This window comes from Saccostrea cucullata, unplaced genomic scaffold (assembly GCF_032062105.1).
Source record: "Saccostrea cucullata isolate Sc308-1 unplaced genomic scaffold, CSIRO_AGI_Scuc_v1 ctg1198, whole genome shotgun sequence".
In the NCBI taxonomy this organism is placed as follows: Eukaryota; Metazoa; Mollusca; class Bivalvia; order Ostreida; family Ostreidae; genus Saccostrea; species Saccostrea cuccullata.
Window position 1 is genome coordinate 114,049 of NW_026925463.1, and position 27,694 is coordinate 141,742.

General features: G+C 32.7%; 1 protein-coding gene across 1 annotated transcript; it reads left to right on the forward strand.

The window, feature by feature from the left end:
* Positions 1-1,609: 1,609 nt before the first annotated feature.
* On the forward strand, positions 1,610-27,265 carry LOC134268906 (QRFP-like peptide receptor). The gene is made up of 4 exons (XM_062751144.1): positions 1,610-2,115; positions 23,327-23,422; positions 25,993-26,690; positions 27,090-27,265. The coding sequence occupies exons 1-4, from the start codon at positions 1,878-1,880 to the stop codon at positions 27,243-27,245; spliced, it is 1,188 nt and encodes a 395-aa protein (XP_062607128.1). The 5' UTR covers positions 1,610-1,877; the 3' UTR covers positions 27,246-27,265.
* Positions 27,266-27,694: the final 429 nt, after the last annotated feature.

The window sequence follows — 27,694 nt, forward strand, 5'->3', positions numbered from 1 at the left end:
AAGAACTTATGTTGATTTCTGAAAAAACTTGAACCTTGTAAAACCATAACTTTTAAATGGTAAGTGTGATTAGGGCTTTCGTACTTCACGTATGTAATCCTTGTGAGAAAAGACAACAATTATTTCAGTAATATGCATGCCTGTTTTGAAGAACTTTGACAATTCTTGAAAAATTTGTAAACATTATTTTGGCCTTTGCCAATTATTTAAAGTATTTGTTTTAACTACTTTTTAAAAAAGTTAACCTTGGTCACAACTTTTGAAGCCCGGTAGAAACTAGTATATATCATATTTTAAAAATATATTATATTCTTTATGGCAAGATACCTTTCATGGGATAAAAAAAACTTTGACCTATTACCGGTATATCCGATAAAAAGTATTTTTTTCAAAGGTGACTTCAAAACAGCACAAAGATACCGAAACTGCTGTTTGTCAACAAGGTTTTTGGTCTATGTTTTCCATGTAAGGATTGTTGTAATAAACTCTTAAATGAATTTTATGTTAATTTTTATATATTATCTATATAATGACATACTTTTATTGTTTAAGATAATATGTGCCTGTTTCGGATGAAGCGGCTTTAACTCTTTTCATGCCTAACATTGAAGTCCAATTTTCGTGAGGATAAAAATACCACAAACTCTATTAATTTATGAAGGATATTTTCGACACGTTCATGTCCAAAAGCGTTTCACATATTGATATTATATAACACCTTCCTCCCCTCCCCTCCAATCCATTTTACGGGTCAACTTATTACGAGTATTGCTGTCGCATTAAGGACATACGCAACGTAGTTTGAACTTTATTGGCTTCTTCCCTGAGTTGAAGAGTTCCACTAAGAGAAAGACCCTTGTGCAACATTTTAATGTCTATATTTGTTATTTTACACCTCTACTGAAAGAAATATTGATGAAAAGGAAATCTGGTATTTATTGTATATTTTTCTTTGAATAATGCAAGAATTTTCATCATTTCATATCTCTTCAAAATCCCTGGTAACGCGTGTTGATTTTTTGGCTAAGATCATGTAAGGATACTACAATTTGAAATTAAGAATATCACGAAAATTTATCAGTAGGTAAGGAACGTTGCTTGTGTCCTTAAAATGAAGTATCCATGTATCATACCTTTGAGTTTTAGTCAATTATTTCAACGGCATTGTTCTCCCACAATACGAGTTTGGAATATGGAATATAATGAAAAGTTTAAATAAATTAACTTGATACTAAAAATATATTTACCCATTTACTTTATTAATATATCTTAGTAGAATTCAAATTATTTATTTTAAAAACTAAATGGTATCAGCTGATTGATTTCAGTTGTTAAATATTACTATATAACTAACAACTCGCATTAGAATCGAATAAAAAATGGGGAAAAAACTTCAGAAGAAAGCATTGAGAAAAATTCCTTGGGAAGAAAAATCGCTTTTCTTAACGAAACTACACAATTCATTTTTCAGCATCCATCAGCACAATTACTCACGGCCTTGTAGCCATTCATAACATGCCAACAGATGATTTGACGTTGTGTAAAATAGCTGGGTTTGAACTTTAGTACCCGCTAGCCTTTAATGATAGCTGTGGTTTACTAACGAGTTATGATAAAGAGTAATAGTTCTGCGCGATTTGTTATTTGTTTATTATGCCCTATCAATGTGATTAGCAGTGTATCAAGTATTGATGCTTCTCACCGCCAGCACAGCGTTGACCGATTCTCTCGCCAGCGGTATTTTCCGCATTTTCTGTGATCAATGCTTGAGAAAAGTTTGAGAAAAAAATCTTGCTTCAAATTTTTCAGTCCCACGCTCTGCGACAAATATCCACGATGCTTCGTCATTGATTCCAGAATATCCTTTCCTTTTCAACATGGAAGATTTTAATGGCACCAGTGCAAGTCTTCAGAGTTTCTTTGACAACTATAAGAAAACACTGTTCACTTATGACCACCCGGAAAAAATCGCACTCATTTCAGTTTATGTGATAATTTTTGTGTTAGCCCTGGTGGGAAATTCTCTCATATTGCTGATGGTCTGTTTGAAAAGAAGCACAAGGAAAAGCATAACTAATTTTTTCCTTGTCAATTTAGCAGTGGCAGATTTATTGGGTGAGTAACTTTTTCCTTCAAAAGCATTTTGCAGACTATTAAAGATCATTTCATTAATTTGCATTTAAAATTTAATTTATATCACACATGATTATATATTAAATCATTCCGTCTTTTGAGAAATAAAAAAATCTGCACACCTGTTATTATTCATATCAGATTTTGCAAAAAATTGAAAATGGAATCAAGGTTCTAAAATTAAACACACTTTTTTTTTAATGTTTGAAAGTTCATGATCATTGGACATATTATGTCCTTTTCTTAAACTTTTGATAGAATATATTAAACTTTACGTAGAAATTTTGAAAACATCTTAAAATATTAAATTACATATATTTTCTCAAAATTCAGGCAAGTTTTAATTTTATATATTTTATTTAAATCACACACAGTTGTTTATTTTAAAACATTTTCATTTATTTAAATCAATTTTAGTTCTTTTTAGAATGAAAGGTACAATATTGCAAAAATAAAAATCAAAATATTTTTTATCCGAAATTCAGGTATTTACAAAAAGAAACCGTATAGTCCTTTCATTCTTTTACACATACAAATGAATTGATCAAAAAAAGATGTGAATATTTTCGGATTTGAGAAACAAAAGTTTATTGAATATTTGACATAAAATCCATATTTTGTGGTAACTATTATATAAATGTTTCTTTTGCTACACAAAATTTGCATCCTTGCCATATTCATTTCAATGCATGTTCTTTATGAGCTAGCATGAATCCTTCGTTCGGTCTCGCGACTCCAGTTTGATTTTTTTTCACAGAAAATTTACTGATAAAACATATCAATTAGCGTCAAACAACGGCTATATAGACAAGACATTCAGGGCCCGTGTGTCAATCAACTCGCACGTCGACATGGACAGCCAAAAAATCCACCAAGTACTGACAGTACTGACGGAATTTTTATTTAAAATGAGATTTAGATTTTCAAATATCAAAATGGTAGAATTTAAACTAGTCATTAGAACATTTCACTATTTGATGAAATGGCTATAAATTAATGTTCGTCACACTTTATTCGAGAGAATTGCATTTTAGCGTAACTTCGTGAGACTTTCTGCTCCTGAAAATGTTATTCTCGAGTAATTTTTTTCCATAAAAGTTTATATAAAAAAAATCGTGAAAATTTAGTCTCGATTATTAAAAGAAAAATCCCAAATACTAGTAACTAATATCGTGAAAATTAAGTGTCACGAAAATTTAGCGATCTACAATAATACAACATTGTAAAAATTGTTGTTTCTAAAGGTGCAAAATGATTTCAATTTCTTATTGAAAATAAAACTTGGTCGATAAAATTTAATCTTGATTTAAAATCATGATTTGTGAAATCCCATCCTCTTCCAACCGTCTCATATTTCACACATTTTCTACCCCTTTCACAAAGAAAATAAAACTTGATTTTTCTTAATGTGTCCTTGGGATATATCTGGGAGGAAAGGTGTTGAAATGAAAGGTCATTTTAAGAATAGACTTTTCAAATTCAAAGCTTTTGGAAATTGTGATTCGCATTTTCATTTTTTTTTTCATATAAATTAATATGAAATCAAACATGAATCTTTAATGAGAAATCCGAGTACTTTCAGTATTTTGATGATTTTACTTTTCGTGATTAGTGGCGGCCTTGTTCCGTGTCGCCATTGAAGCAGAAAGCACACACGTCTGTGAAAGTGATCACGAATGGCAAAAATATCTGCCTTTCAGTAATTTCAGCGATCACATCGTATCAGGAGATATCTTTTCATACAATATAAATCGGATATACCGATAGCAGCCATTTCTCTTCTGTCTGTGGACAATAAGTTCAGATCTTGGCGAACTCGTTATTTTCATTTATGGGGAAAAGTTAAGAAAACTCGTCACGAAACTTGATAATATATGACGTCAGATAGGCCTACAATTTTACTCTTTCTTCAAGCAAACATTAATTTATTACTTGTCAAACCGCCAATGACCAGTTAGCTCTATCCAAACGTTGTAGTTGCTGCACTGCAGAATCAACCATACTAAGGACATACGCAATGTACCTTAACTACTGACAATTTTTAAAGATTTTTTTAATTTAAGATTATAGTGCCATTAGAAGTTCGTAGACAAAAATTCAGAATGCATTACCAGGGGTTTTGAAAAGATATCGATTGATGAAAATTCTTGTATAATTCAAAGAAAATACACACAATTACTAAACATACCGGTATATTTTACATGTTTTGTTTATCCAAACTTGTTTTAGAAGAAGTGTACAATGGCATATTTAAACATTAAAATGTGGCATTCAGTTCCTTTCAGTACTGGAACTCTTTAACTCCAAAGAAAAAGACAAAAAAGTTAAAACAACATTGCATATGTCCTTAATATAGATTTAAGGTGAAATGTCCCTCTGGTAGTAGAGATAACTCTCTCATGATATTGTTCGAAGCAGTTCAATGAATTTTCCTACCAAAGTTTAATAATGAGGACCATTATATAGTCAATTCAATTAAATATATTTACATTTGCTGATGTCTTTCCTTATACACTGTATAGCAATGCTAATAAAATTGAAATTCAATTTTCAGTGACACACAGTTGGTCACATGATATGACTTGTTGCGTATGGAAAGCAAACTGCTCGAGCAATTTGGAAAGTTCTGACTGTGACGTCATATTACGTCGTAGTAGCGTTACGTTTCATTTCAAAATCAAAGTCTAAATAATGCATATATTTCTTTGTAACATGAATGAAAACGTAAAATATAAATATAAGAAATAGAATATAATTTTTTAGAGTTTCATTGGGGTATGACATGAAGTCGGTCACGTGATCAATTTCTATAACGCCCTTAAGTCGGTCACGTGATCAAATATAGAATTTGATCACGTGACCGACTTCATGTCATACCCCAATGAAACTCTAAAAATTATATCTTATTTGTTAACTAAATTATGTTACAAATACTGATTTCTATTTTCTTTTACCAATATTTTTGAAAGTTACTTATATTAAGTTGACCTGAAACTTTTGCAATCAGTTCTTTTAAACTGTAAAAATTGAGATATTGCTACTGTTTAATAAAGAATCTTTAAAATCTACATTAATATATTAGTGATTAAGTTTTTACAAGCACAAAACAATCTGATATTCTAATTTAAAAAAGCAACGCTTTATTTTGTTTTCTAATATGAATTAAATATATATGACAGTAAATATTATTTTCATTTATATGTACCTCATATTTCTAATTCTCTGTTGAGAAAAAAGTATTGATTTTTCTATTCACTTTTTCTTTATATCATGATTAGTCCTAATATTCATTTCTGAAAAAAGTACGCAACGCTTCTAACTTCAAACGACATGCACATTTATATGTATTTACGCGATTGTTGTTGGTGAAAATCAATGTTGGGGATTAAAAAAAAAAGATGAAATATGAGCAGAGGTACATTTCACCTTAATATTCTCAAGACTTATAAAAGCCGTTTCTCAAAATAAAAAAGGATAGTGTATATGCCTGTACACGTCTTGGTATGCGAAAGTGTTCTCTAAAATAGGAATTATCCATAAAGCATACGCGATGCCATAGTTCAACACATTTCTTTTTTAATTAACTTTTTTGTTTTTGTATCTTAATATGTTCACACCTTAATTTACACCAATGATTTAATGTGATATCGACACTACGGGCATTCATTAGTTTTCCATGCTGGAATTTTCTGACATAATGCTGCAAATCATTATTAATGCTTTGGTTAACCTGAAATGATACCAAGTGCTTAATATCTTGATTTTGATGTTCTTTCACATAGCACTCCTATAGTCTCTTTCTGCAAATTGAAAATGAGAAATTAATAGTACTCTAGATCTATTCTTAAAGCCGGTTCTTATCCTCATGACACAAGAAATCGATTATATGTGTACTGGAAACGGCCAAAGTTCAAGAATAAAACTAAATAATTATATTGAACAGCGAGTCGAGTTCTCTCGTCAGTGTTAACACAGATAAAATTATAAGTATCATTTCATACGGGATTCAAGATGTAAAAATGCAAAATTCATTTTACTCTCCCTTGTTTATCCATTATATATATTATTGTTTGGGTCGCTATTTTAATTCATTCCTTAAATAAAATAGACAAGATGTGTTTGTGAAACACTGATGTCCCCGTATGGCAACATAGCGAAAGTTAAATTTTCTCAAATGCAAATTAAACATGTTGATACCCAAAGTAGGGATTTCTCACAAGAAATACAAATATGAAATATAAAACCCTATCACCACCTGTTCAAAAGTTATGGCCAAGGTTAATGTTTTTAAAGGTAGTCAAACTTCAGGGTCAAGGTCAAAGGGTAAAGGTTGTTGTTTTCTAAAGAAAGGCCTTGTCACAAAGATTGCGTATGAGGGTATGAAAGTCGTAACCCTAACCGTTAAGTTATTGCCAAGGTTAAAGTTTTTTAAATGTATGCCAGGCTCCAGGGTTAAGGTCAAAGTGTCAAGTTTGTTGGTATCCAATGAAAGGTGTTTTCTCAAAAATTACATGTGTGAAGTATGAAAGCCCTAGCCCTTACAGTTCAAAAGTTATGGCCAAGGTTAAAGCTTTTGAAAAGTAGGTCAATCTCCTAGGTCAAGGTCAAAAGGTCAAAGTTGTTGGTATCCAATGGAAGGTCTTTTTACAAAGAATATACACGTGAAGTATAAAAGCCCTAGGCCTTATCGTTTAAAAATTATGGCCAAGGTTAACTTTTTTAAAAGTAGGTCAAACTCCAAGGTCAAGGTCAAAAGGTCAAAGTTGTACAAAAAAGGACATTTTCGAAATTTTTTTTTACTATATCCATGTTGGTATGGAAGCCCTTGTCCTTACCGTTTAAAAGTAATTGCCAAGGTTAAAGTTTTTTGAAAGTAGGCCAATCTTTTAGTTCAAGGTCAAAATTGTTGGTATGCAATGAAAGGTCTTTTCACAAGGATTACATATTTGAAGTTTGAAAGCCCTAGCCCTTAACGCAAAAGTTATGGCCTAGGTTAAAGTTTGGAATTTTGGTGTAAAAGTGTGTCAAACTCCAAGGTCAAGAAGTCAAGTTTGGTGGTACCTAAAAAAAGGTCTTGTCACAAGGAATACACCTGTGAAATTAGAAAGCTATAGTCCCGCCCAGTCAAAAGTTATTGGCAATGTTAAAGTTTTTGCTGACAAACAGACAGACAGACGGACGGACACGACAAAATTTATATATACCCCCGAAACTTCGTTTACGGGGGCATAAAAAAGCTTTGCCAGTTTATTTTACAAAAAAGTATTGAGATTGAATGAAAGATTTTGAACACTATCTTGGACAAGACAACTGCTGAAAATAAAAATTCTGAGTTATACTCGGAGACTTGATCTACAAACACTTCATTTATTTAAAACTCATTCCAAACAAAGGTTACAATTGATTGATATTTATAAAGATGTTCTTTGTATATTATTGATTTTATATTTCTGAAGAAATCTAAGACAATTCCAATATTTTGAATACGATTTATTTCGTTATAATACGGTTCTACCAAACACTGACGTACAGGAAGTCTACGCTTTTAAATCTCTTCGCAAAATTTACGATCGAACTCTCATTACTTTTCTGGATTAAAATTTTTATTACATGAAGATTAGCTCACATTAATGGGGAAAAAAATTTTCGCCCCCGCCACTTTGAACGATGTAATATTCAAATAGTGGAAATTTAACATTTAAAAAAATCACTTAAATGAGCTCAACTGCATCGGAAACACAGAAGAGAAAAAAAAATGTGTCGAAACTCTATAAATGATCTAATCGGAGATGGAAAGTAATTTCTTTTTGACGATGAATTTGTTTGTTTACTCGATTCGTCTTCTGGTTATGTACCGGTATATACAGGTTCGGCCTAATTGAATATTTCATTACTACAAAAGCTTTCAATCTGACATGTATAGATCGCGCTAACTCAATGTTAATAGCAATTTTATCACTCTTTATACATCACATTAAGATGTACCAATCAAATGGAATGTTTCATTACTTTCAGTGGTAGTTATTACTGCTGTACGATCAAATATAAGACATATGTTCAATGCATCAGAAATATTGAAAATTGTTAAACTGTTAAATGCTAGGACTGCTTTATACATGTACATGTAATGATAAGATAGCTGACTGGTCGTCTAAATGTTCAATGACCTTAGGACCTATCAGAGAATGACCTGCCCCGTCAACCCGTGGATGGAGTTTTATCCTAAGTGGTCAGTAAATTTACAATCATAAGCTGTAAATTTTGTCTTTTTTTTTCAAAAAAGAAATATTAGACTTATCAATGTGAACGGCCCACAAGTTTTTGATTTAAACATTTTCTTTAGCGTTTAGGATATGAGCCTATATTTAATGAAGAGTTTATAGGACAGGGCATTGACTGAAATAAATCTAGATGATCTTTATCATGCTGTGTGGTCTAAGAAAAGGGATTCATATGGTCATAATTACAAAAACATTTTTTAATGAATGGTGGTGGCAGGATTACAGAAAATGCTCGAGGTACTGTAAGCAATGAGCTCACGAAATGATACCTCCCGCCTCCCATATGATAAAATGGCAAAGTCCATGTTTTGCTCTGGGAGACCCAAAATAACTGTCAGATCAAAAAGTAAAATAAGAGGTGCATATTTGCACTATGTAATAAAAAGTCTCTGAAAGTATAATTAAATTTTATTGAGTGGTATAGGTGGAGATGTGGATAAGAGATGGGTACCCTTCAATATTATAGAAAACATGACAGTAGCAATATTTTGCTATGGGAGACCAGAAATATGTTTCCGTTAAAAAAGGAAAATTGGAGGTGCACAATGGCAATATATATCAAAAAATCGGTGAAAGACTCGATTAAATTTCATTCAGTTGTAAAAGAGGAGTTTTCGGATACGAGATGGGTACCCCAAAGTTTACCGGACAGACGGACGGACGCGCATCCCGATCGTTATATACCCTCTCACTTTTCAAGCGGGGGTGGGGGTATAAAAAAGAAATTTCTATGGAATTCCCAAGACCTAAATGTAAATTTATATTCTATATACCTGTAGATTGTGGCCACAACATTAACAGTGATACCTTTATTGTGACATAAAAGAAATCGGGGGAAGTACTTTTCTCTGTCTCAGAATAACAAATAATATAAAATTCTGATTTTACGTTTATAAGGTTTATCCTCACACCTATCAGATGAAACACTTCAGTTTTCAATTAAGGGGAAATCAACATTCACGTTAAAAACCAATAGAACCCAAGCATCCTTGATTTATTCCACCTACTGTTCGATTCCGTCATGTTTTTTATTGAATCCGACCCATCATTATTCCTGGAATGGGCATTGATATCAAATGTGACGCAGGGATACTTATCAGTGAGTCTAATTACATGTTCCTTTAACCTGTGAGCATTTACAAGCAGGACTCTTGTATGATTACACCGCCAAGAGAGGTTTTTATTATTGAATGTCCGTAATAATCCTATTTGGTTGCAAAAAGAAAACGGTTTTATTATTGGGTGCTGTTTGACTTCAATGTAATTATACACGTGGCGTTCATAAATCACAAACACAATTTTTTGTTAGAAGTGATGGTTGGTCAACGACCAGAAGAGTCCATTGGGACCCAAACTCACACGAAAAGACAAAGTATCGAATCGGTATAAAACGCTTACTAGTATTCTAATCCCAGCCAAGTAAGATCAACGGCTGGGAAAGGGAAGAATTCTAAATAACCAATGATAAATTTTATACTAGTATATTCCTATTTACAGAGATGACTGATTTTAAAGCTTGCTTTTTTTAAAGGAAAACGTAAGTAATGACCTTGTCAGCAAATACACCAATCATTAAGTCAAATGCTGACTGACGTTTTAACACTAATTGTTAGACCATTAAGTTGCACACTAAATTGTCGACGGATTTTCCCGTTATTTCACGATCATGACAAGGAGCACACGGCAGTTGTGACCGGTCGGCATGGGATGTTCACTCCTCTATGGCTCCTGATTCCACCTCTGATGTTTTGGAGGTCCGTGTTTGCTCTGCTCCTATTTTGTATTGTTTATTAGACTTTAAAGCTTGAATACTGTTCGTTACCTCCATATATTCCATGAAGGACTTTTGATGTTTTTAAAGAGAAATTCGAAGTTATTAAACAATTTCCCCAAAATTGGAGAAATCTGTTTGTACTTTTTTGTGTGAACATCTCGTATAATTACGAAGGCTGTTCAATAAATAATGTCCTGAACCCTATGACATACAACATAGAACTCATAAAACATTAAGCATGACTTTTTTCATGATTGAATCTTTAATGAATTGATAACATTTTATGTGACCACTTTTCATCACATAGTTTCATTGTGAGAAGCTGGCAAACAAGGGCTATTTGAGAGACTGCATAAAGAATGAATAGTAAAGAATCGGTAAAGAAATATTCACTGAATATTTGAAATTTACAGTAACTTATGTCTGTTTTATAGAAACATGGGCAGGTGGATTTCAATGAGCAAAAATGATGTAATGGGCATCAAAAATTGGTACCGTCCTTTGCGACAAGGACTTACTTGTGTACTGTTTGACAAATTATTTTTGAAGATGTTTGATTGACTTTAAGACATAAAGTAAATTTATTTTATAGGCATTATTTTGGGGTTAGTTGACACTGATTTAAAGAAATACAGTATTCGACAGTAAAAAAGCTTAGTACTCAATGATCACCCTGTGCTTTGAAAAATGAGTGAAAACGACAGCGTGTAAAAGTATCTTTACAATTGTTTTTAAAATTCAGAAATTGTAGTTATCAACGTTTGTCTGAAATTCAAACAGATAATAAAACTTGAATTCATTGCTTTAAAACCTCAAAACAAATTAACAATAAGATGTACTTGACAACAACAGCAAAGGTTTGAAAAGAGCAAAGAATTGCAAGAGCACAAAAACAGTTTTATATGCTATTTTCTTAAATATGAATGGTCTTGTTGTTCAAATCTTTATTCGGGGAGGAAGTTCAATTTCTGGAGGGGTCTAGAAAGCAAAAATTTTGCAAAAAGAAAGGTTTATGAGAGGAAGGAACCAGAATCAGGAATCCACTACATTAAATTTCTTCATGAGAGCGTCCAAACCTGCACGCCCTGAAGAGTAAAGGAGTTTTGGGTATAAACAGAAAGTTTATGATTTAAAGTCAATAAAAATAATCTGTGATAATTTGTTTAATTATCGCTAATATACATTGGTTGTTGTATGTTCTTGTTGACAAGGAGGGTACCCATTTTCGATGCCCATTATATAATTTTTGCTAATTGAAATCCACTTGTTCATGTGTGTATGAAATAGACATAAGTTGCTGTAAATGTCATATATTTCAGTTAATATATTTTGGGGAAATTAACAAAACAAGCTTTAAACAAGTTCAATTGAAATTTAGGATTCTGCCATATTTTTCCAGTATACGAAGCCCTTGTTTTCCAGCTTCCCACAATCAAATTATGCGATGAAAATGTGTTTTCAATTCATTAAAGCATTTTAATGTTATATGATTTCTATGTTGTATGTCATGGAGCTGATGACATTATTTATTGAACTCCCCTCGTATATTGAACAGCCCTCGTATTTAACAAAAAAAATAACAATCTAGTTTATTGAAACTTGACGCACTTCAGAAACAATTTATAATATTTTAATATTTGCATTTGAAATCACAAACAATTACTAAAATCAATAACATCAACCATACGACTTTTTAACTCTATGTATAACCTTTACCAAATTAAAGTACGGGCTTTTTTACAAAGTTGGCAGCTGCTGTTTTAATAGAAATTGAACTCGTCAATTTACTTATCTTGTCACTGGTTATTTGCAAAATTATAAAAAAAAATATTCTGATTGCACATTCAAGTACTTTGATGTGAAATAAAAAGATGGTTAAGTTTCTGATTGACCATAACTACAGTATATGTAGTTTGTTGAAACAAGGTCTTCCACCAATCTGTCGAACTTTTATAGATACCAGTTCCACCCACTTATAAATAGGCCTACTTTTGTTTTCATATGAAGCAGATTTTATTCAAAATCTTATTACACATGAGAAGAAAAGAAAACTGCCGTGCCTTCAATTCGACATCTAGATTCTAGTATGTCGACGACGTATTATCAATGAACGATACACTGTAGTTATTTCTATTCAATGTCGACATGCCCGATATATTCTAGTGGGCTTGAAATAAAGGGTACTACAGAGCCGGTCACATTTGTATCTTATTTGGATATTTTACTAGAAAAAGACGCTAATGGTAACCTAACAACAAAGCATGATAAACGATATTCAATTTTCAACTACCCTTACTAATGTAAAAATATACCCTTGTCACCTGCATTTGGGGTCTATGTCTCTCAGCTAATTTGGTACAAAAGAGCAAGCTCTACGTATGAACAATTCCAAGAATAGATAGATTATTGACAAATAAGTTGATAAAACAAGGATATCAAGAGTTGTTTAAAGTCCTTTTGCAAGTTCTATTGTTGCTACAATGGCTTGTCAGCAAATACAATCTATATCATTAGGTCATATGTAACGGACAATTTTCATACTACATGTAATTGTTAGCCATTTTATACACACTGAATTATCTACGGATTTCACGTTCATTACAAGGTGCACACGGCGGGTGTGACAATTCGGCAGGGGATACCCACTCCTCCATTGCACCTGATCCTACATCTGATTTTAAAGAGATCCGTATTTGCTCTGCTCCTGATTTGTGTTGTTTGAAATGACTTTAGAGCATGATTACTGTTCGCTATCTCCATTTATTTCATTGCATATCTAACGTAGGCTTCTGAGTATCACACATACACACGTATGCAGTATTTTCTCGAAAATCTGCAAAAAACTATGTACATTTTAGTTTGCATAGTCTTTTTGGCGGTTGTCCCAGTGGTCTAAAGGAAATAAATATGTAAACTCTAAATGCACAATAAGGAACAATCATTTGTAAGTTTATATACTTTCAAAGAGAATGAAAATTGTATCGTGGCAAAAATAATCCGTTGTGATTTAAACCATGATCATACCCAATTTTGCGGCACCTTCCTTAAACCATGGTCATATAGACGATGTTTATTTTACAACTCCCTATGACCTTCAAGCCCCTATTGTTATAGAGGTACAAAGGTCAAGGTCAAAAATTCATACATTTTGTCTGTGTGGAATACTTCCTTTTCCGAACGGTATCTCAAAAAGCCTTTGAACTTCTGTAATGAAATTTTATTACAACTCCATTCGATATAAATCGATTTTGGAGTCAAAAGTGAATGTCAGAAAGTAGTATGTATATTGCAGATATAACTTTTGATTCTAAGGCCAAAAGATGATTGACAAAGGGTGTTTTCTGTACTGTTTCCCAGTTCTTATTCCATCTTTTTTAAACGCTACACAAGTTCTCTGAATTAGCTTGTAAATTTGTGATGTTCAATGGATATTTGATATGTTATAATTTCTTATATTTACTATATTATGTAACTCTTCATTTGGTCCTTTCTTTGAAGAACGTATAAGATTATGTACGTGCATTATTTGACCACACAAGTAGATTGAGATTGTGTAAAAACAATTATATGTGTGATAGATAGACTGATACATGCTTGTTTACCAGAATTCCTCTCCCTCTTAACTCTCCAAATTTAAGGAATTGCAGTTTTCCGCGTCGCTGAGAATAACTTCCGCTTGCGAGACATCTGACTTTGAATTTAATTGGATGATTCTGTCGTCTGTTAACAGTGGGTAATGCCTCTGTCGGCAATCGCAGAAAACTTCCGAAATGTATGTAAGTACTCAGAGGTGAATGGGTGTTTCGGACAAGATGAAAGCATTTCTTCTCTGCTGAAAATCAATTAATGTGATTTATCAATATCATATCTGAGCATTGCAAAATTCATTAGGAAAATATAATGTTTGATCCATTTACCAAAGAAAAAAAACACCTCATAAAAGATACCGAGCCAGATGAAAACATATTTGTATATCAAAAGAGTCTTGGAATCGGAATGATATATTTATTGCTCTTTCTGTGCCAGCTTATCAGATCTTGTTTACACAAATAACAAAATCAGCACTTGTTAATTTACTTGTAAAAAATGTAGTGTCGGGCATTACGAAACAATTCTTTCACCACTACTCCCTACTCAAAGAGAGAAGTAAGACCATGGACATGTTGCCAAGTCTGACAAACTCTATTTTTGAAATTAAAATTGCATGCAGATGTTTAATTGACCGACTGTATACAAATTCGAATTTCTTACAAAAGAATACTAGTAGGTTACACTCTCTCTGCAATGTCTTATTTGTGTCATTCGCATTTGTTCATTTTTTTCCCGTCTCTTTAATACTCAACTTTGCTCACAAAGTCTGGAGTATAAACAAATATTTATCATGTTTATAACGATTACAGTCAGTTGGAGAATTCTGACAAAAATAATTGCCCCTGTCCCAAATTCTCTGAACAGGATCAATGTTCAAAGATTGAATCTTGTAAAAATTACATTTTTCTTTTCCTAATGGAAAACAGTAGATCTGCTTATATGCATGTTTCTTCAACTTTTTCGGAAATAATTTACATGTACCTCAATTTAAAAATTGCTCATACGTAGTGCATGCTCTTGCATGTCGAATCAACTGAGATATATAAACTCCGTATGCAGGTGAGGGAGGCATATTGCTGCATAAGTAAGGAAAGCTGCCGATTAAAAAGTTATTAATCAAATTTATCATAGAGCTTGGTTTTAAGATTACATTATCGTCTTCTTCAAGTAAAATATCCAAATATGAAACAGATGTACCAGACTTTGTGGTATCTTTTATCTCAAGCTTAATGGGATATATCGCATTGACATAAGAATGGAAATTACCACTGTTAATTGACAATACGTCGTCGATATACTATTATCAAAACGAGTTGAAGGCCCCAGCAAGTGTTTTCTTCTTTTCACGTATTAAAGTGTGGATAAATTCTGCTTCTTATGAATACAAAAATAGGTTTGGTAATAACGGGGCGCACCATAACCATGGAAATGCCAATAGATTGTTGGAAGACCTGGTCTCCAAATACCACACAGATATTGTCAATCAGAAACTCAATCTTCTTTTTGATGTCAGCTTCAGAGTACTTGTGTAAAAAAAATTACAAATAATTTTGCAAATGACCAGTGACAATATAAGTTTTACGAGTCTCATTTTTATTGAAAAAGCAGCTGTCAATGATACCAAAATGCCTGTACTTTAATTTATCATGGGGAATGGTTGTGTATAAAGTTGAAAAGTCGTAAGTTTTTAAGCTTTTGATTTTGGTTAAATATTGTGATTTCAAATTGTCCAAAAGTTTTCTTAAGTATCCACGACTGATTTACACCACTTATTGAATATATTGTTGTACTCTTGAAGTTTGTCGTTCATTACTGTTAATATCTTAGTGAGGAGTAAAGAAAGAGGTTTGGTTGAACATTTACTTTAACCCGCTGTGTATCTTTGTAAGTATTTTTTTAAGTTTCGGAATCTAACATAGATATGGTAATTCAAATTCATTTTAGTTGTTTGGGATATTAAAAATATTCAAAGCTGACGTTTGATTTTGAAGAATTTCTTCCTTCTACTTAAGTTATAACTATAAGTTATATAAGTTTATAAGTATAAGTTGGATTACCACTTGTAGAATTCAATCCAAGTTCTTCTAAAATACAGTTATTATATAATGAACCTTACAAACGAAGACAAGTTTGTAACCTGCTTTGTCAGCAGAGGCCAGTATATACTGATCCTGTAATCTAATTCTTTTTTTTTTCACTTTTTATATTGCTCCTCAATCTTTTTATACGCGATTATTACATAGATCTGATACATCTAATCCCTTCTGACAAAGTGTCAATCTCTTTCATATCTGGCCCATCCCCTGGCGTAATCTTCTACAAAATCCATCATATATATAATAAGAATTCATACGCCAGTTGAAAGATTGGGGTTCTCAATAATAAGGACTTTTTAAAAGTGCTCTAAGGTACTCGTTATTAACTATATTTGCGTCACCTGTAATAACGTATCCAGCAAGACTATACTCATAGGGTGAAAAAGAATATGAACACGATGGAGGAGTATGTTTCAGATATTCGATATCCAGGCCCTGTAAAATTTAAAAAAAATCTTGTAATTAAAAAGTTAGGAATCAATAGTCGATTTGTAGGAAAATTCGAATATATTTTAAATTGTAAGAAAAGCTCCAACGATAATATGTGTACATGAAATGTATAGGAGAAGGACAAATTATGTGTTCCCTCCTATCCTGTAAATTCAACAATTAGTACATGATAAATAAAAGGCCTTTAAATGGGGAAAAACAACTTTTCGCTTAATTACCTTCAATTTTACATGAAAAATACGAATCCAGAAGAAAGAGTACAGTAATGTTTTACTTCTTACATAATATAACTGCATTATTGTATATCGAATCCAATGATAGACGATTAAATGGGATTTCGACAGCATGCAATCAATATTTACCATACTTAGTGAAGATTTGTTCCCTTCAATTGGATATAAACTCGCATAGAAATGGGATTTCCCTTTTTTATTTTGTCATCTTAAGGAGCTTCTGAGGAATTATACGACGCTTAGACTAATTTTTTGATAGTGACTCCAACTTCAAGAAAGCATTAGACGCTTACAGAATTTTGATGTGAGGTCTTTTGTGACTGTTTTTTTTTTCCACATTAAAAGCTGATCACTCGTCATGGCCCTAAAAAATGCTGATTTACATCTCTACATTTTTTTTTACTTTAATATAACAATAATTTCCACTTTCTGTCCTCCAAAAATGGTATTTTTGACAAAGTTGGGAAAATATGTCGTGTTTGTCGGCATAGACATGAAGTCTGAAATCATGAATGTTAGAACGTTTGGACAGAAGGTTAATGCATGCCATTTTTGTCATCGAAATTAAAATGACCTTTTGAAAAAAACATATAAAATCTTTATATTTATTTAAATTCTTGCACTGACAGACAAGCCCCGTTTTCTTCACTAGAATGTTTGTTTTATAGTAATACATGTTTGTGCTAATATTTGGACTTATGTGAAACAATCACACAAAATTAAAGTCGCATTAAACATGTTGTAGAGCACAATATTAATCGCAAAAAAAACAACACCTTATCGATAGAAAAAAAAGGTTTTATCTGTTGTGTGTTTTGTTTGTCAAATTCATAGCAGAAAAAAATGGAAAGTATATTTCTATTACAAAGAATACGTACATGTTGACCTGATTTCTAATTGTCTATAGGCCGATGATTATCACTTGATTATTTGAGGCCATACAAAGTTAACCATTAGAAAAAGATTAGCAATCCCTGAACTGGGGTTTATAAGGGCAAAATCGAGTGATTGACCGCATTATGTGACTCTAACAATGCTTTTCTTTCAAATTATACAACAGAGACTAGATTTAGTACACAATTAGTATTCTATATTTTGCTCTTTTTTTATTTATTACTATGACAGTGCTTTTCTGATTCACATAAAAAAGTAATAACCCTAAAAAAATGAATAAATGAAAGATAAAAGTTGCGATTTAGTTGCAAATCATTTAAGGATGTCTTAACACAGATAGAAGAGGTGGCATTTCAAAAAAAAAAAAAAAAAAAAAACTAGAAATTTACTCAAAATTGTCAAAAATAGAAACTAAAGCATCGATTTCCAATTTAAAAAAAGAATATCCCGTCAAGTTCACTTTGAAATAGAGAAGAAAAAAATGTAATGTGCCTGTGTACTCTGAATATGTATTTTTTAATTAAAGAATTAAGGACAAATGTTTGACTTTAAATAATATGAACCACTTGAATTTCTAACGTCATTTCAGTTCATTTTCTAACGATAACATCCATTTTATGAAATCGTAAAAATGATAAAGAGAAATGTTATTTTACCCAAGAATCTTTTGAACAGTCAATAACTTCTGTCGCTGCACACAATAATTCAATATTGCACTCTCGGAAAACTGTCATCATTGAACAGTTCTCCAGGATAATAAATCACGCAATGGCACCCCAAGTTCGGTTCATCGTGTTTTTTCGGTTGTCTTTTATTAATTTTTCAGATTGAAGTTGATAATGACAAAATAGCATTGTCATGTAAAGATTGAACGACAATATTTATGCACGAAAACCTGTGCACATTCACAGAACGTAAAAGTTTTCCCTAGCGACCTTTTACAATCAATGAAAAATAACACGAAGAACGAAGTGTTCACTAAAAGACACCCATTTTACATGTTTGTCTCATTCATCTTGTAGTTTTTTTCTGTTTGTATCAGAGGGGGATCAGGTGCTATTGAGGAGTAAGCTTCCTCTGTCTACCGGTCACATCTGCTATGACCGGAAAACAGTAAAATCCGTAGACAATTCAGTGTACAAATAATGGTTTAACGATAAGCATGAAAAATGTCAAGCAACATTCGACTTGCTAATAGATTTTGTTATTCGTTGACAAAGTCATTGTATTGACCATTACATGCGAAATGATGACTTCAAAAGAGACTGTTGAAATTCTTATTTTATCAACTTGGTTGTCAGTAGCTTTTGTTTAAGATGTCTTTTTTAGCAAGATATCCACATCTGAAACAGGTGTATCAGACTCTGTGATATTTTTTATTTCAAGTTCTTTGGGATATAGCGAGTCAATATGTAACTTGTTAATTGATCATTCCTTGCCGATACTCCTATTAATGTTGAGTTGAAGGCCATAGAAGTGTTTTCTTCTTCCCATCTATTATATTCTAAAGTTTGCTAATAAAATAATTGATAGTGTAGCGTTATGGATTTATATATTTGTCTTTGACCATAAGGGTATACAAATCCCGTAGTGCAAAAAAGGTGCAATTTACTGCTGCAATATTTTTTGCGCTCTTTTGCGGGAGCAAATTTCTCACTTTCCAGCATCGTTCAATCAACTACATTTCAACCCCTAATTCTAGACACATTATTTAACCATCATATATTTTATGACATTCAAAAACCCTTTATAGTCGTCTCTGCAAGTGATAAACTCGCTTGATTAAAATTATTGCGTGGACCCTGAGGTCCACGCAGTAAATATATAAGCGAGGTTAAACCGGATGCCATGGGCAAACGACAGGCTACGCATGCGCGAGAATGCTTGAGAGTTCGCACCTTAGATAACTTGCCCGTAGAGTAATTCGCCTGATTCTAATTAGAATATGCCATCCATTGGCAAATCGCGCGTTTAAATCCGCATATCGCATTTGCATATTCATTGGCGGATCCGAACTAAACTAAACATTGATTCTATGGTACAAGCATTTTAAAAAGTAGGAAGAACTTGAAGATACATGTAACTTAACTTGAATGAAAAACGTCATTCAACGACTAGTTCTAGCTTTTAAAAGATAGAACAAGTTTTAATCGGCTTTAGTTTTGTGCATCAAGGCTCGCAAAATAATTTAATATTTCAGCAATCCAAATACCGTTTGACAGAGGTCTGTAGCAACGGCTTTTAATGTGTGTGTTTGTTGTTGTGTACCACACAGAGCTGTCCTACACGTGAAGCATCAGATCTCTATTTTCCAATGATACATGTAGATTTCTTTCGTATAAATCCAAATCAGGTGTCGTCAAGTCACAGCCATTATGGGTTACATGTACCAAAATAGCCCACTTTTTTAAACTGACAAAACTATAAAGGCCGCTAATCGGAGATAAAATTTAACAATTTTGCTTTGAGACTAAAATCAGTCAGAAGTAGGCAGATCATTGTAGAAAATGTGAACAAGCCTACATGAATATTCACTACACCTAGAAATTTTCTTAATTGAATTTTAGTTAGAAAAAACATGCATATGGTCCACGTATTGCAGTCCTTTTTTTTAAGGACAGCAACTTGTTTGTTAGATTACTGAAAATTCACTTCCAGCGAGTTTATTGCCTGTAGAGACAACTATAAATGGTTGGGAGGTGGATAAACTATACATATTGGCTACAGAATGTGTCTAGAATTAGGGAGTGAAAGGTAGTTGATTGACCAATGCTAGAAAGTGGAGAAAGAGCACAAAAAATATTGCGCCGTAAATTTTTTTTGCACAACGGGATCAGTAGCGTTATGGTCAAAGACAAATATATAAAACCATAACGCTATAGATCTGCAGCTAGGAAAAAACTCGGTAGATTTTATGAATCAGAAACTAACATCTTTTTTTTAAATATCAACTTTAAAAGTATTGTAACCACAGGCCTTTGGATCGCTCAAATCTGCCTTTAGAATTAGAGTACATAAAAAGATATAATTTTAAAGCGATCTAACTGCCAGCAAATAACCAATGACAAGACAATTAAATTTTCGAGTTCCATTTTTTTAAATAGAGTACTAATGTCAGAATGTTTTAATAAAATAATTTTACAAATAACCAATGACAAGGTAATTTAATTTACGAGTTCCATTTTTATTGAGAAAGAAAAAAACCCAGCTTTCTATGTTGTAAAGAAGTCTGGACTTGAATTAATCGTGGGAAATGTTTGTATAAAGAGTTTTTGAGGATGCATATCTGATTAACACCACTTCTCGAGAATATTGTTCTCCTGCAGTTTCTCTTCTATTGCTGGTAAAATTTTAGTGAGGAGTAAAGGAAGATGCTTAATAGAACATTTATTGGAACCCGCCATGTATCTTTGCTTTTAAGGACTTTTATGAAGTTTGATAATCCAGTTTAGATAAAGTACTTTATTTAGAATTCAAATTCATTTCGATTGTTGGGAATATTAAAAATACCCTGGTTTTCAAAACTGATATATGATTTTGAAGAATTTTCTCCTTAGAAAGGGAGTAATGATGCTGGATAGATTTGACTGGAATATGTCAGTTTTGAATATTTTTAATATCCCAAACAAACAAAATGAATTTGAATCACCATATCTATATATTCCTATTAGATTCCGAAACTTTATAAAAATCCTTACAAAGATACAAAGCGGATTCAAGTAAATGTTCAACTAAATATCTTTTTTTACTCCTCACTAAGATATTAACAGTAATGAAGGATAAACTTCAAGTGTATAAAACAATAAATTCAAAAAGTGGTGTAAGTGAGATGTTTATACTTAAAAATTCCAAGGAACTTTTGGACAAATTGAAATCACAAGATTTGACCAAAATCAAAAGCTTAAAAACTTAGGACTTTTCAACTTTTGTACACAACCATTCCCCGCGATAAATTAAAGTCCAGGCTTTCTGATATCGTTGACAGCTTCTTTTTCAATCAAAATGGAACTCGTAAATTTACTTACCTTGGCACTAGTCATTTGCAAATCATTTCGTTAAAAAAAATCTGATTGTTCACACAAGTACTCTAAAGTTGACATCAAAAAGATGCTAGAGTTTCTGATTGGTCTATGTGGTTTCTGGAGACCAGGATTTCCAACAATCTATTGGAATTTCCATGGGTACCAATTGCGCCCAGTTATTAGCAGACCTATTTTTGTATTCATATGAAGCGGACTTTGTCCAAAATCATACATGAAAAGAAGAAAACACTTGCTGTGGCCTTCAGCTCTACATTTAGATTTATCATATTGTCAATTAACAATGGTAATTTCCATTCTTATGTCGATACGATATATCCCGGTGAGCTTGAGATAAAAGGTACCACAGAGTCTGATACATCTGTTTCATTTTTGGATATTTTACTTGAAAAAGACATTAAAAGTAATCTAACAACCAAACTCTATGATAAACGTGATGACTTTAACTTTTCTATCGTCAACTTCACTTACTTATGCAGCAATATACCTTCATCACCTGCATACGGAGTTTATATATCTCAGTTGATTCGATACGCGAGAGCATGCACTATACGTATAAACAATTTCTAAAACGAGGTAAATTGTTGATAAACAAGTTGATGACACAAGAATGCCAGCAGTCTCGTTTTGAGTCATCATTTCGTAAGTTCTACGGTCGGTGCAATGACCATGTCAGCAAACACAATTTGATGTTTTTCATACTTATTGTTAGTCCATTATTTACACACTGAATTGACGACGGATTTTTTCATTATTTCCCGATCATGACAAGAAGCACACGGCAGGTGTGACCGGTCGGCATCGGATGCTCACTTCTCCATGACACCTGATCCCACCTCTGATGTTTTGGAGGTCTGTGTTTGCTTTGCTCCTATTTTGAATTGTTTTATTGACTTTTGATCTTGTCTACTGTTCGTTATCTCCAAGTTTCATTTCAAATGTCTTTTTCGTTATGCTTTTACAAAACTTACTTGGTTTGTCAAATTTAAACCCTTGTGGAAATCAGAATCAATGTTTCGATTTTCATAAGAATGTCACTATAAAAAGTGATATAAATTGAGATTATGAGAAAGATAATTACAAGCCTTTGACACAGATAGTCAGAGACTCGAAGTCTGATTGCTTAGAAAAACGAGAGCACCCTCTCTATTAATCACGAGCATCATACACGCTTTGGCTTCAATAGGAGCATCATTTTTCTCCAGAGTGTTTAATCGTCAAACAGGTTCAGAAGAATCAATCGCCTGCACTGCCCGTAATGAGGAAAAGATTCACATGTTGAAGTGAAATATTTGATCAATAGGCAATCGCACTAAATATATTTTTTAGCTGCTTTTTTTTTTTCCTTTTTTTTTATTCACTTTTTTCATAATTTTTTTAAATTAGATAAACTGAGTATATTTTATAATAAATGTACATTAATAAAGACCCACAATTTTGTTTTAACTGAATTAAAGTTAGGAGTATATTAGTAATTTGTAAAGTAAGAAAATGGCAATGAAAACCAGAGGACTCGGGATTTTTTAATTAATCCTGTGCATTATGGCCTCTGGATAAATTTCTGTTTCACGAGTGGGGTATGGGAGACTACGGCCCTTGCACATGGTGAATTTTAATTTTTTTTTTTTTTGAATTAGCATTTCTGACAACTTAATTGAAGTTTTCAGAAAAGGAGGTTTCACGGTAAACTAGTCAGAATTTCATTGTTTAAAGTGTGATTGGTTACTACAAAAACAGTACAAACTGTCAAACAAGACTTTGTCAAACATAAGTTTGAACATGAAATCAATCAATCAAACAAATAAATTCATTTCTGTTATATCATCTGTTTCAGTGACTTTAGTGTGTATACCGTTGACAGTAGGCAGACATGTTTACACGCCCTGGATGTATGGAGAGTTTCTTTGTAAAGCAATGGATTTTGTTCAAGGTACTGATGTTTACAAATTTATATTAAATCAAATCATTCATAGTCTTCATGGATGTAAAAGATCCTTGAGCCAAAGGCTCAAAGAGAACTACGATTTGCATCCTGTATTCTCAAACTCAAACTGCATTATTTACTTCATTATTATACATTTACTGACTGGACTCAATGGCAAGATGAGTTTTGACAGCCCAAGAATCAAACTTGTATTTTCCCGAGACTTCATACAAACCAATGGGCAGACCTTGGCTAACTCCGCAATACTAGACACAAATTTTGGGTTAGTGAGCGAGGTACGGGTCACGATCTCTAAATACAGACAGTTAGTTTTGTTCGAAGAGTCGATAATTCGCATTTTGCTATAGAATATAGTCAATTAATGTTTTGTTTTAACTTTTTTTAATCTAGCGCTGGCTTCCATATTTTATGGACAGGTCCAGAATCTCACGTAGTCCAACATTGAAATTTTTGCTCGATAGACGTTGAAGTGCAGACTTCTATAAAAAGCAATTTTTAAAGGTTGATAATAATTTTTATACTTCTATGTATTTTTTTTTTGCATAGCCTATACCGTCAAAAATGGTGCTAATTGCTCACTGTGGAATAGTCGACAAATTACTCTACGAAAGCACAGGTGCCTGTGGACAGGGCTCTCTTTCCTCTCCTTTGGGGAATGGGAGGAGGTCCTAGCCACAATATCCTCTAACCTACGGCATTTGACGTTACTTGAGTTTCATCTCCAAACTTTTCTGGTTTTATCTGAAATGTTTCGGGTTTGATTCGGTTAAGACAAACCCATTTACTGACCACCATTCAGACAATTACATGTTTATCGTTCATTTGATAGCATTTTTTCTGCCTCTAAAAGAATTAGCGTTGATAGGCAAAAACTTTCTATTTTTTCATAGCGATTTAATAAGGATTATATTATCATACACTGTCGTTTCAAATCATGGTTTGGTGACTCTTTTTAAATTGTTTGAAATTCAACACACTTACACACACATTGCACACACTTAATTACGACTGTAAGTTATAAAAAATTTATTACTGATACTTATGGCAAGCCCTTTTGCTATTTATTCGGAAAATAAAATTGAACTTAAAATTATAGAGATATCTCTCAGTTTAGAGAGATATCTTTTTAAAAATAGAGATATCTCCCAACTGAAAGAGATATCTTTCATTTTTAAGAGATATCTCTATGAGAAAGAGATATCTTTTATACTTAGAGAGATATCTCTTATACTTAGAGAGATATCTCTTATCTCTTCAACTTGAACAGATTATCTATTTCTCCTTGAGAGATATCTCTTTCATGAAAAGATATATCTCTGAACGTTAAAAAGTTATCTCTTTCACCTAGAGAGATATCTCTTACTTTTGGAGATATCTTTCCAAGTTAAAGAAATATCTCTTAAAGTAAAAGGGATATTTCTCCTAATTTATCTTAAGAGATATCTCTCAAAGTGAAAGAAATATCTTTCAAACGTGTCTAAAGAGATATCTCTCAAGCAAAAAGAGATATCTCTTCATTGCAAAGAGATATCTCTCCCTGTTATTTTCAGTTAAATTCCATCTGAAATGACTTCTCCCTTTACCGGAAGTAAGTTTTTTATTCACGGAAGTACATTAAAGTATTTTTAAATTTCGTCATATTCATGATATTCTACATTATAGCTTTACTAAACATGACAAGTAATTTAGGGTTGTCTAGATTTCAAATTAGTTATAGTGGATTATTTCATGACCTGAGAAAATTCGGTCCATTGCATTTTGAGATTTTATGCTTAGATTTTACTTCCTGTTTCACTTTCGTTTTAAAGGGGAGAATTAATTATTCTATTTTAAGGATAACTGGAAAAGAGATATCTTTTTAATTAAAAGAGATATCTCTTTAGCTTAGAAAGATATCTCTTTTTGAAAATATAAAGAGATATCTCTCTAACTAAGAAAGATATCTCTTTTAAGCTTGTTAAAGAGATGTCTCTCTAAATTTAAGAGATATCTCTCTCGCTTAAAGAGATATCTCTCTAGCTTATAAAAATATCTCTCTAAGTAAAAGAGATATCTCCCTCACAAAAAGAGATATCTCTTTAAGTTATAAAGATATCTCTATTAGTCAAAGAGATATCTCTATAAGCTAAAGAGATATCTCTCTATGCTAGAGAGATATCTCTCTTATTGAAAGAAAATTTTTATTTCACGAATAAATAGTAAAAGGGCTTGCTATAGATATTAAGCAAGAATCAATGGGAAAATTAAATACAGTCAAGCCTCATTAGTCCATACGCTTGTCTTCCAAGGCAAATCTTCCGGATTAATGAAGCGTGCAGACCACTGGAGCGTATCTTTTAAAATGGTAGTTATACTTTCTGTTTCACAAATCAGCCGGAAGGTGTAGCGTCCGGATTATTGGCGGCCGGATTGCAGCGGCTCGACTGTATTTGAAATGAAAATCAATAAATGTTAAAGTGTTCTTTCTATACTTGGATAACAGAGATCTGTATGGTAAATAAAAAATCCATTCAAAATTATAAACTTTGTTCACCTTTACCGTTTTCGTTTGACAGGTGTGTATGTTGAGGGGAGTGTCCTGACAATAGTTTGTATGAGTGCAGAAAGATACCTAGCCATCAGACATCCGCTCAAAGCCAGAATCTTCTGCAACACGGCTAAAGTCAAGCAGGCGGTGGTTGTCACTTGGGTGACAGCGATAATTGCTATGTGTCCACTTCTGATGTACAAAAAACTTAAGAACGAGGATCTGTCTTTCGAACTGAAGGAGATGTCAATTCAATATTGCATAGAGACCTGGCCGTCGAAACAGGACCAGATGATTTATAATCTGTTCCTGTTGTTCATTATTTACATTATTCCCGGAGTGGTAGTTATAGTGCTTTATTCCATGATAGGCTTCAGTCTCTGTCGTAAGGACAACCGTCTGCAGCGCTCAAATTCGATTTCTAATGGCCAGTACGAGGACCGCGTCATGGTGAACCGGAGGCGCCTTGCGCGGCTTCTCATCATCCTATCCGTGCTGTTTGCTCTCAGCTGGATGCCATACTTCCTATTAAGTTTATTTTCGTATTTAGAGTTAAATGTTGAGAGCCAGAAGATAATGAATCAAATTTACCCCTTCGCTTTGCTCTTGGGACATTCCAACTGCGTCCAGAATCCAATACTGTACAGCTTCATGCATAAAGGATTTCATAGGTTTACATCGCAAATACTCCATTGCCGATGTGACAGAATTAATGATAGTCGATTTGTAAGTAATGTTTTGTAGAGCTGTGTGAGTACTTTGCCCAGAAAAAGCATTTATGAATTTTCTCATAAGGTCAATGCCACAAAAACCCATCAAGGATAGACAAAAGCAATATGCCAGGACACGACATCATCTGATAAACGACGTAATCTCCTATAGCCATCAAAACAAATAGGAATTCATTCTTATATTGCATAAAAGATTTTCTCCTCAAAAACAACAATATCTAAACGTCATTCGATCCTAACAAATTAATATCTTCCAATTGCATCTAAGTTAAAATTGTATAGGATTCGATTATGATTCAATAAAGCCCCATTTTATACCCATCTCTCCGGTATAAATTGATATTGATTCTTTATTAAATAAAACAAAATAAGAAATAATCCTTATTTATTGCAGAGATATGGCGGTTCTTATTCTTCTGCACACGAGAATGGGAGTAGAAGTCCAAATCGCTCCAAACACCGGAACAGCACTGCTGATGTTCTTGTTATGTACAACTATGACCAAGCGCATGTCAAATCCAGACTTTTGCCCAAGAAAAGAGTGTCATAATTCCTATGGAATTAAGAATAGAGTATCATAATTTTTATGGAATTTATTAAATTTGTTGTATTTCAAGGAGTGTTCTTTTATTCAAAATAACGACAGTTTACACGATACTGTTTTGCAAATTCCTACCCAATTCTTTAAGGAAATAACACCAAATCAGATCGTTGTAAAATAACTTCTAATACTGAACCAACACCAAATCGAAGGCTGACATATTATTCAACTTGGGGTTGGTTAAATATACGCTAGAGTTCAATGAAAGATATATCTATTATTTCCGCATTTGTCGTTCTATGCATTAAATGATTTTTATTTTTATAGAATTGACTTATTTATAGACAACATCAATTTTATTGCAAAATAAAACTATCAAACTTTCAATCTTCAAAAGTATTTGCCAGGTTTTTTTTAAAATTCAATTTAAAAATTGTCCGTAGATTTTAATTTAAGGA

Excerpts from the sequence above, each read along its gene's own strand:
- LOC134268906 (XM_062751144.1), top strand. The coding sequence starts at position 1,878 with ATGGAAGATTTTAATGGCACCAGTGCAAGTCTTCAGAGTTTCTTTGAC. Across the intron at positions 23,423-25,992 it reads AGCAATGGATTTTGTTCAAG|GTGTGTATGTTGAGGGGAGT; the intron begins GTACTGATGTTT and ends TTCGTTTGACAG. Across the intron at positions 26,691-27,089 it reads GAATTAATGATAGTCGATTT|AGATATGGCGGTTCTTATTC; the intron begins GTAAGTAATGTT and ends TATTTATTGCAG.